At 39.5% G+C, this 11827-nt stretch overlaps 1 protein-coding gene across 1 annotated transcript in view; it reads left to right on the top strand.

Moving 5' to 3' along the window:
* Window positions 1–10490, top strand: part of LOC139542343 (synaptotagmin-6-like) — an 81709-nt gene extending 71219 nt beyond the window's left edge. Inside the window, exons 4-7 of the mRNA XM_071347648.1 lie at window positions 368–488; window positions 1816–1987; window positions 4534–4684; window positions 5015–10490. Coding sequence (XP_071203749.1) covers window positions 368–488; window positions 1816–1987; window positions 4534–4684; window positions 5015–5086 — 516 coding nt within the window. The 3' untranslated portion in view covers window positions 5087–10490. The remainder of the gene's footprint in view (window positions 1–367; window positions 489–1815; window positions 1988–4533; window positions 4685–5014) is intronic.
* Window positions 10491–11827: the final 1337 nt, after the last annotated feature.

Raw genomic sequence — 11827 nt, forward strand, 5'->3', positions numbered from 1 at the left:
AACTAACTGATTTGAAAACATTACTGCAGTCTCCACATTGTTCCTTAGCTTCGTTTCCTGTAACCCACTGTAACTTTCTATGTTGTATGTCTTTAGATGCGTAATTCCACAGAAGGGCCATAGAGTGCCCATTTGTCACTGTCCTGCTGATTTTTCATTATAACTTCTTGAGCGTGAGCCTGATAGTCAGTTCTGTGTGCGATGGCAGGTTTCACACAAATACAGCTCTTGAGGGATATTGGAATGACGTTGGCTTTACAATCCATTTCCATCCTAGTGTTTTTGCCCGTGCGTCAGTAGGGCCTGAAGGAATCCTTCCAGTGCTGTGTGTGTGTAACTTTCATTTTTTTTCTGTTTGTTCCCACAGGAGAGCGTGGACCTGGGAGAGATCATGTTCTCACTATGCTACCTTCCCACTGCTGGACGACTCACTCTCACCGTCATCAAGTGCAGGAACCTCAAGGCCATGGATATCACGGGATACTCAGGTAGGTATGCGTGCGCGCATGTGTGTGTGTGTGTGTGTGCGTGCGTGTGCGTGCGTGTGTGTGTGTCCATGTCTACGTGCATATGTGTGACTCATTGTTTGTCCTAATGACTCAAAGTAGAAATACACCCTACCCTGACTGTTACATATGAAATTATAGATACAGTCACATAAAATGTCAAATTAAAACAGCAAACTAAGGGAAGTCCTCTCTACTGCTTCTAGTTCTGTGGGAATCTATTCATATTCATCAGTGGCAATATGAAGATGTCATCTCCAGCAGCTTATTTCTATGAGGTTTCAGGCGGTGTTCATTGTACGACTGCATCCCAAATGGCAGCCTATTCTCTATATACTGTATAGGGCTCTGGGCAAAAGTAGTGCACGATGTAGGGAATGGGGTGCCATTTGGGACACAGACTAAAAGTCTGCTGTTCCGTATTCCATTTATATTATCAATAACCAGATACCATTACAGGGAATATGTTTGCTTTGGAATTAAAGTGACATTCACTGTGAGTTAAATGTCACGAATCGGGTGGTATTCATTCAACCCAAAATAAGACATGTTATTATTTACCTCTCATCTTTATTTACATTTTACAAGTTATACATCCCTCCTCAGAGGATTTACATGTCTCCTAGTTGTTGCTGAATTGAACTGGATCTGTGTGCAGTAAACCATGGCTAAATCAACGGTACCCTGAAGCATATTTGGTTGCAAAGCCAGCCCTCCTTATATTTTGTTTATGAATTGAGGGCAGCTTACATCTGACTATTATACTGGTATAATGTATCATAGGAGCTGACAGATGAAGATTGAAATCAGTATTCACCACAACACTGTTTCACTTTATCCCGTTAAAGCACTCTGTCAAATGCCTTCACTTCCTCCGCTTTCAACACTTGAGGTGTTGACTCATCAATATTTAATGTAGAGCGAATTATTCCAGACATTTTCAAGGATGTTATTGCTATATTTAGGTTTAAGTAGAGCAGGAGTGGAATACACAATACACATGGGCAATACATATGGGAAATGAAATTGATCGCCGCAGCTGCTGTATCAAAACTGATGTGTTTGAGTTAAGGTGAGGTCACTGTAGATCTACACTATCTCTATCGAAAAATCACACTAACAGAGACTAACATCCAAGCATTGAAAGACAAACTTGTCATCTCATTCTCTCAGGATGTCTCTCGTGACAGACTGTTTGCAGGAAATTTGATTCGAGGTTCGAGGATTAATCTCAAGATAATGTAGCTATAGAATATAGAATTTAGATTCGTTATAAGCACCTCATACCTTTCCTTTCTCTCACTGGCAGATCCCTACGTCAAAGTGTCTCTCGTCTGTGACGGGAGGCGTTTGAAAAAGAAGAAGACAACAATCAAGAAGAACACTCTGAACCCCACGTACAACGAGGCCATCATCTTCGACATCCCCCCAGACAGCATGGACCACGTCAGCCTGCACATCTCAGTCATGGACTATGACTTGTATGTACAGTTTCAAATATATATATTGGCACCTACAGTTGAAGTCGGAAGTTTATATACACCTTAGCCAAATACATTTAAACTCAGTTTTTCACAATTCCTGACATTTAGTCCTTGTAAGAATTCCCTGTCAGTTAGGATCACCACTTTATTTTAAGAATGTGAAATGTCAGAATAATAGTAGAGAGAATGATTTATTTCAGCTTTTATTTCTTTCATCACATTCCCAGTGGGTCAGAAGTTTAAATACACTCAATTAGTATTTGGTAGCATTGCCTTTAAATTGTTTAAGTTGGGTCAAACGTTTCGGGTAGCCTTCCACAAGCTTCCCACAATAAGTTGGGTGAATTTTGGCCCATTCCTCCTGACAGAGCTGGTGTAAGTGAGTTAAGTTTGAAGGCCTCCTTGCTCACACACGCTTTTTCAGTTCTGCCCACAAATGTTCTATAGGACTGAGGTCAGGGCTTTGTGATGGCCACTCCAATACCTTGACTTTGTTGTCCTTAAGCCATTTCGCCACAACTTGGAAGTATGCTTGGGGTCATTGTCCATTTGAAAGACCCATTTGCGACCAAAGCTTTAACTCAAGACACCAGTCCCTCCTGCAGCAAAGCACCCCCACAACATGATGCTGCCACCCCCATGCTTCACGTTTGGGATGGTGTTCTTTGACTTGCAAGCCTCCCCCTTTTTCCTCCAAACATAACGATGGTCATTATGGCCAAACAGTTCTATTTTTTGTTTTGTCAGACCAGAGGACATTTCTCCAAAAAGTACGATCTTTGTCCCCATGTGCAGTTGTAAACCGTAGTCTGGCTTTTTTATGGTGGTTTTGGAGTAGTGGCTTCTTCCTTGCTGAGCGGCCTTTCAGGTTATTTCAATATAGGACTAGTTTTACTGTGGATATAGATACTTTTGTACATATTTCCTCCAGCATCTTCACAAGGGCCTTTGCTGTGGCTCTGGGATTGATTTGCACTTTCGCACCAAAGTACGTTCATCTCTAGGAGACAATACATGTCTCCTTCCTGAGCGGTATGACTGCTGCGTGGTCCCATGATGTTTTTACATGCGTACTATTGTTTGTACAGATGAACGTGGTACCTTCAGGCATTTGGAAATTGCTCCCAAGGATGAACCAGACTTGTGGAGGTCTACAATTATTTTCTGAGGTCTTAGCTGATTTCTATTTATTTTCCCATAATGTCAAGCAAAGAGGCACTGAGTTTGAAGGTAGGCCTTGAAATACATCCACAGGTACACCTCCAATTGACTCAAATGGTGTCATTTAGCCTATCAGAAGCTTCTAAAGCCATGACATAATTTTCTGGAATTTTCCAAGCTGTTTAAAGGCACAGTCAACTTAGTGTATGTAAACTTCTGACCCACTGGAATTGTGATACAGTGAATTATAAGTGAAATAATCTGTCTGTAAACAATTGTTGGAAAAATTACTTGTGTCATGCACAAAGTAGATGTCCTAACCGACTTGCCAAAACTATAGTTTGTTAACAAGAAATTTGTGGAGTGGCTGAAAAACTAGTTTTAATGACTCCAACCTAAGTGTATGTAAACTTCCGACTTCAACTGTAAATACAAATCTGCCGTGCACACTTTCCAGCCACTTGGTGGGAGTCTGTCAAGAGAGACTATGTTTGATTGAACTCAGTTTTACATCTGCTGAAACATTGTCAAAACATTTAACTCAGATGCTTCTCTCAGAGGAGTATTCTGTATCTTTGCAGTTTGCACGATACGCCTCCTCGAATAGAGCACTCTGCGTGTTGTCTATTTTTTTTAAACAAACTGGACAACAAAGAGAAAGAAAAGGTCAGGAGTCAGGACATTCACTTTGCTGGCTGAAGGGATGCTCTGAGGGTAGTCTTTATCAACAAACATGGCTGGTTAAATGGGTCCAGGTGTGCTAGTTTATTAACACACGTGTGTGTTGCTAACTGGCAAACCGAGTCTACTGTGGTTATCAAATTGTCCTTGTTTTGTTTACTAGTCAGTCCCTTCGATCTCGGATTATATTGTGGGTGTAGGGATTATGATGAGGGAGAATAAACATCCCCATTGGTCTGAGCCAATCCAGAGAGGAGTTTGTTGGTGCCATTATCGTTTGTAGTTGTTGAGCACAAACCCTTTCTTCATCGCATTTACATTTCAGACATAATCTCTCAAAGAGATATGGAAATGTCTCCTTTTAACCACCCAGATGACTCAGCTCTATTCACATGAATTACAAACGCGACATGATCACCTCACCTCTCCCTTTCACTTCTTGCAACTGTTTCCTCTGATAACAACATGTATGTAATACGAGTTGGAGATGCCAAATTAGTTTATTTAGGGTGAATTCCACGATTTTACATTGGTGGGTTTACAGAATATAATTTTTTCTCCATTTACACCGCTGCATGTAATACAAATTCAGCTATAGAATCAACCCTGCATTTTGTAATGTAGTGTGTCTGAAGAGCAGGATTAGCTGTAATGTTGTGTTGACGTTGTGTGATTTTGTGTGTGTTGTCTGGCCCCTGCAGGGTTGGTCACAATGAGATCATTGGTGTGAACCGTGTGGGGTGCAGTGCTGAGGGGCTTGGCAAGGGCCACTGGAACGAGATGTTGGCGTACCCACGCAAGCCCATTGCACACTGGCACCCCCTACTGGAGGCCAAGAAATCAGAGAAAGAGGTTAGTTCATACAGCACGTTGCAGCGTGTGAAGAACAATGTGTAGACTATATTTACTATACGTACTCAACGATCACATGTAGGATAAAATCAATGTCCGCTATTGTAACAGTGTAATATCTATGTTCTAAATGAAGTGTGTGTGTGTGTGTGTGTGTGTGTGTGTGTGTGTGTGTGTGTGTGTGTGTGTGTGTGTGTGTGTGTGTGTGTGTGTGTGTGTGTGTGTGTGTGTGTGTGTGTGTGTGTGTGTGTGTGTGTGTGTGTGTGTGTGTGTGTGTGTGTTTCTGTGTCTGTCTGTGTCTGTCTGTGTGTGTCTGTCTGTGTACTGCAGTGGAAAACGCGGACGGCCAGTTTTGACAGCCAGGGCTCCTGCCCCTCCCCCAGGCGTCCTGCTAGCCCCTGAGCAGAACCACATGTGACCCTAGCGGAATGGCCCAGGTTTGGTTTGGGTCTCTTCTATCTCTCCTACTGATCCTACTTCCTGTCTGTTCTGTCTGCCTGAGCCTAAGGAGAAACATAACCCCACTGAGACTCTCTCTCAGTCTTCACTTTCCCTCAAGTGTAGCCATAGAGTGCTCCCAGTCCTAAGACCAGATCCTGGATCAGCATCGTCAGTTATTTGTGAAAGTAACGTTGTTTAAAAAAAATCAACATTAGAATTACTGATCTGGAGTCAGACCTAGTACTTGGGAGGCTTTGGTTTTTATCCTGAGCTGATCTTCTCAAGTGAGTCCCCAAAGGGGAAGATTGTTGTCTGAGTGGAACAGCAGACTGCCGTTTTCCAGTTTATCTATCTTTGGGTTGAGGCTAATGGAATGTGATCACTGCGCTCTCACAGGGACTTGGTCTAAACACACTGAAGTTTCTGCTCAGCACTGCAGAGCTCTTTGATGAGAGGCTCCACATGGAAATCACACTTTGAATGCAGTTGAAGTTTCCCAGCGAGACAGAGAAAGAGAACTGAAGGATATGGGGTAAGATAGGAACTGAAGGACAGTGGACGGAACTAAGGAATATCTAAAGCCGTCTGCCCTTACTTTCTCCTTTTGTGCGGCAGTAACAAAACAACATTGTGACACAATCAAATGTGTAGTTCTTTCACCAAACATTAACTGTCATAGTAACCAATCCAAACAAGGCAACAAACTCATTTGAAAATAGTAGCTATGTTGTATATCTTCTCGACATAAACCATTACATTTTCAGGAGTAATGAACAGAACTTAAAGGGGTGGTTTTAACCAGTCAAATAGTGTTCATCGAGTTTATAGCGGTTCATTGAATCAACAAATATGATCAGCACATAATATGAGCACCTTGCAACAATGTTGGAGCATAGCACCTCCTGAGTGTCTTTCTATGGAACAACAAAGAGTTAAATAGCACACAGACTCCGAACCACCCTTACCTCTCTCTTTGTTTTCTCCTAGTTAGTCTTGGTTCTCTTACCTCTTCCATCGAAGTGTATTCTCATTACTCCTGTTCCCATAGTTTTCCTCTCTCAGCTGAACGTACTGCACTTCTTCAGCACCTTCTTATCGTGTTCTGTTCTCTGGGGTTTGTTTGAACTGTACAGCACAGTCCTCTATCTGCTAATGTAAAGTTTGTATTTCCCACCAGAATACAAATTAGCTATAGAACTAGTATTGTTGTGTTTTGGGAGTTTTCCTTATCCTGCAGCGTCCAGACCTCTTCTCCAGAATAGAAGAATTTGACCCTCGGTGGACCAATAATCAACTATTCATTTCATATTTTCTTGTCTATCATAAGCCAGAGGTACACTGGAGCAATTTGTAATGGGGTGACTTTCAATCTGCTCTTTATACACGGATTAGTTTATTGAATATTGTTGAGGAGTTTGATCTAAATCCAAACATATGATTTGCATTATTGAACATTATTCAACGAAATCCAAAAAGTCAGCGTTTACGGTAAGGGTAGGCAGTCATGTAGCTACTTCTTCTAATGTTTTTCTAACGGTTGTACTGCTGGATATTGGACAGATATACAGTACCAGTCAAAAGTTTGGACACACATACTCATTCAAGGGTTTTTCTTTATATTTGACTATTTTCGACATTGTAGAATAATAGTGAAGACATCAAAACTATGAAATAACACATATGGAATCATGTAGTAACCAAAAAGGTGTTAACAATTCACTGTTTGCCTTGATGACAGTTATTGCACAGTCTTGGCATTCTCTCAACCAGCTTCATGAGGAATGCTTTTCCAAAAGTATTGAGGGAGTTCCCACATATGCTGAGCACTTGTTAGGTGCTTTTTCTTCACTCTGCAGTCCAACTCAGTCCAAGAAATCTCAATTGGGTTGAGGTTGGTTGATTGTGGAGGCCAGGTCATCTGATGCAGCACTCCATCACTCTCCTTCATGGTCAAATAGCCCTTACACAACCTGGAGGTGTGTTTTGGTTCATTGTCCTGTTGAAAAACAAATATATGCGGATATCATCTGTTCACCTACTCTGCGTCTCACAAAGACACGGCGGATGGAACCAAAAATCTCTCAAATTTAGACTCATCAGACCGAAGGACAGATTTCTACCAGTCTAATATCCATTGCTGGTGTTTCTTGGCCCAAGCAAGTCTCTTCTTCTTATTGGTGTCCTTTAGTAGTGTTTTTTTTGCAGCAATTCGACCATGAAGGCCTGATTCACACAGTCTCCTCTGAACAGTTGATGTTGAGATGTGTCTGTTACTTGAACTCTGTGAAGCATTTATTTGGGCTGAAAACTGAGGTGCAGTTAACTCTGATGAATTTATCCTCTGCAGCAAAGGTAACTTCAGGTCTATGGCGGTCCTCACGAGAGCCAGTTTCATCATAGCGCTTGATGGTTTTTGCGACAGACCTCCATGTCTTAAAGTAATGATGGACTGTTGTTTCTCTTTGCTTATTTGAGATGTTCTTGCCATAATATGGACTTAGTCTTTTACCAGATAGGGTTATCTTCTGTATACCACCCCTACCTTGTCACAGCACAACTGATTGACTCAAACACATTAAGAAGGAAAGAAATTCCACAAATTAACTTTTAACAAGGCACACCTGTTAATTGAAATGCATTCCAGGTGACTACCACATGAAGCTGGTTGAGAGAATACCAATAGTGTGCAAAGCTATCATCAAGGCAAAGGGTGGATTTGTTGAACACTTTTTTGGTTATTACATGATTCCATATGTGTTATTTCATAGTTTTGATGTCTTTACTATTATTCTGCAATGTAGAAAATAGTAAAAATAAAGAAAAACCCTAGAATGAGTAGGTGTATCCAAACTTTTGACGGTATAAAAAGGTAAAAAATAATATTGGTTTGATTATAATGGTTATTTAGTATATTTCTACATTGTGGTACTATGAGTACAATCTAATAATTGATGTCATCTCAATAACTTAATGTGTATCAAACAGACAAAAGAAAACAACCCGATTGGTGTATAGTTTTTTGGTGCCAAACGTGTTTGTAGCAAAGGGAGACTATAATTTGTTCTGTCACAAAAATGATTAAAGTAATGTCAGTCATTGAAATTCCCAACCCACCCATTCGGAAAATGTCTGGATAAAAGCGTCTGCTAAATGGCATTTGTTATACATTATTAACTCATGTTTTCTTTCCAGTGAGACTCATTATATTCTGCGCTATGTAGTAAATGTATTGTTTCAATTATTAGAGAAAATACAGCAGGGATTACAAATAGTTTTTGATAATAACTTGTGCAACCAAACATGGGCTACCAATTTATTTATTTATTTTCCATCAATGTAATTGTCTGCATCATTTCCAATCCACCATATATATTTTTTTGTAGATATATATAAATATATATTTAAAAAATATATATTTTCCTTTATTATTTTCCCTAACCCTACCACCCCTCCCCTAATTGGTGTAAAGTAATGGACAACAACACTTAGGCTTCTACTTCCAGCTGATACTGTACATACGATATACATTTTTTGAACACAGTATATTTTACAATAGCTTTCTTTTGTTTTTAGTCCCATTCTACAGATACCCTCATCCCCTCCCATCTAGCTCTGAAGACCATCCAGTTTTGCCATATATTTTTAACTGTGCAGTTTCAATAAAGTTCTGAACCTAAATACATTTTACGGACACAGTATATTGGACATGAGTTATCTTGTTATTTTTAGTCCCACCCTTCAGCTCCACTCAACCCCTCCCATCTATCTCTGAACACCATCCAGTTTTGATTTCTATTTGCCATATATTTTTCATAGTTTCTACAGATTGTAAATTAAAGATACCAATTTGATTAGAAGGGTTCTTGTTTGACCCAGTTGGGTTATGTAAGATGTAATAGAAATCAGGAATCTTCCTTAATGTTATTTTATGTTGACCATGACAGTGTTTTGATTATTTTACTAATTGACAAGCACATGTTTGAAAGCACATAGAGAAACAGGTTGGTATAGTGGGTATCAGGAAGTGGGTGTTGTTTACAGAATGTAAGGAGCGGTTTTAAGAGGCACCTTCTCTAATTTAAGCTCTTGAGTGCCCTAAACCAAAGCCTCTACATTAATGTATCCTGTCAACACAACTTTGGCACTGTGGTTATGTAGAAGTAGTTGTTTGAATTCTTTCTCCATGCATTCTATCGACATAACTTTGGAATTGAGATTTTGTAGAAGTAGGTGTTTGAACTCTTTCTCCATGCATTCTATCTACACAATTTTGGCACTGAGATTTGGTAGTAGTAGTTGTTTTTTAACCCAGGAGGTTATAGTGACTTAATGATAGTACTGGAATGGCCATCCAGATGACAATGTGGCTTCCGCCTGACTACAGCTATGCAGCAAAAGCATGTTTGAAGATGGTATAAATCAAACAGAGAGGATGCAGAAGAAGCATGGTGAAAGTGAACAAATGTACTTAACATACACACATTAGATCACTGTTTTAGCCATTTCCTTCCTCTAGAGAGAGCAGGAGTTTACCTCATTTCGTCTGGGAGACAGACAAAACAGACAGACAGAGATACAGACAGATAGTGTGGGGGAAACTAGCCTAGCGATAGTCGCAGGCCAATGTCTTGCAGTGAGTCAGTGACCTTTCTCTAATTAGCAGTTGGTAGGTCTATGAGACACAATACAATGAGTCACTTGATGGATTCCCTAAACACCATTATTGTGTCTTTCTTCACAATAGGATTGTTCAGGTTTCCTCACATACTATATTTACTGGTTACAATCCTGATAAGATCCTTCCTTCCATTACTGGTAGACTCCTCATATCTGACTCACTCCAGTTTGTTAAAAAAAGTATGGTTTTATGTTTTTTCACATATATACAGTAGGTATACACTTGTTGATTACATTTCTGATTACATATTTGACTCCAAGTTTGTTTCTATTTGACAAAAATGTATGAAATAACTGACTGTAGTTTTATTCTTCCTCTGTTTCAGTGGTGTGTTTAATAATGATGATGATCTTCTGTTCTGACAATATGGACTAGTGTGTTTGTTTCCATAGTATGTAATAATATCATGTTATATAAATTTTGCCTCAGTTGATGTACTGTTTTAAAGACCTTTGTCTGTTATTATTATTGTCGTGTTTCTCAATATGATCTTGTATCCTTTCCATTTGTCATGGAGAGCACTGACTTTCCAATTTTTTATTGAAGATTTGTACTTGTAATATAACTGTTTTGACAACTGTTCTTGTAATTGAAGCCTGCTAGGGTTTATTTATTTTTGTTTCCTTTTAAATCCTGAATTGTTAATGACTCATAATATGAGTGTGTAATAAATTGAACAAAAACGAATTATCTGTTGCGTATTTACATTTTATTTCATTTCAATTTATTTTGCAAGAACGAAAGACAGAAGTTATGAATTATGGTGGTGCAAAGTTACATTTAAAGATATACACTACCGTTCAAAAGTTTGGGGTCACTTGGAAATATCCTTGTTTTTGAAAGAGAAGCACATTTTTTGTCCATTAAAATAACATCAAATTGATCAGAAATACAGTGTAGACATTGTTAATGTTGTAAATGACTATTGTAGCTGGAAACGGCATATTTTTTATGGAATATCTACATAGACGTACAGAGGCCCATTATCACCAACCATCACTCCTGTGTTCCAATGACACGTTGTTAGCTAATCCAAGTTTATCATTTTAAAAGGCTAATTGATCATTAGAAAACCCTTTTGCAATTATGTTAGCACAACTGAAAACTGTTGTCCTAATTAAAGAAGCAATAAAACTGGCCTTTAGACTAGTTGAGTATCTGGAGCATCAGCATTTCTGGGTTCGATTACAGGCTCAAAATGGCCAGAAACAAAGACCTTTCTTCTGAAACTCGTCAGTCTATTCTTGTAATGATAAATGAAGGCTATTCCATGCGTGAAATTGCCAAGATACTGAAGATCTTGTACAACGCTGTTACTACTCCCTTCACAGAACAGCGCAAACTGGCTCTAACCAGAATAGAAAGAGGAGTGTGAGGCCCCTGTGCACAACTGAGCAAGAGGACAAGTACATTTGAGTGTCTAGTTTGAGAAACAGATGCCTCACAAGTCCACAAATGGCAGCTTCATTAAATAGCATCCGCAAAACACCAGTGTCAACGTCAGCAGTGAAGAGGCGACTCTGGGATGCTGGCCTTCTAGGCAGAGTTTCCCTGTCTAGTGTCTGTGTTCTTTTGCCCATCTTAATCTTTACTTTTTATTGGCCAGTCTGAGATATTACTTTTTCTTTGCAACTCTGCCTAGAAGGCCAGCATCCCGGAGTCGCCTCTTCACTGTTGACGTTGAGACTGGTGTTTTGCGGGTACTATTTAATGAAGCTGCCAGTTTACAGCTGTGCTAACATAATTGCAAAAGGGTTTTCTAACTTGGATTAGCTAACACAACGTGACATTGGAACACAGGAGTGATGGTTGTGGATAATGGGCCTCTGTATGCCTATGTAGATATTCCATAAAAAATCTGCCGTTTCCAGCTACAATAGTCATTTACAACATTAACAATGTCTACACTGTATTTCTGATCAATTTGATGTTATTGTAATGTACAAAAAATTTGCTTTTCTTTCCAAAAGAAGGACATTTCTAAGTGACCCCAAACTTTTGAACGGTAGTGTATGATGAATTAT

The sequence above is a fragment of the Salvelinus alpinus genome, chromosome 17 (assembly GCF_045679555.1).
Source record: "Salvelinus alpinus chromosome 17, SLU_Salpinus.1, whole genome shotgun sequence".
NCBI lineage: Eukaryota > Metazoa > Chordata > Actinopteri > Salmoniformes > Salmonidae > Salvelinus > Salvelinus alpinus.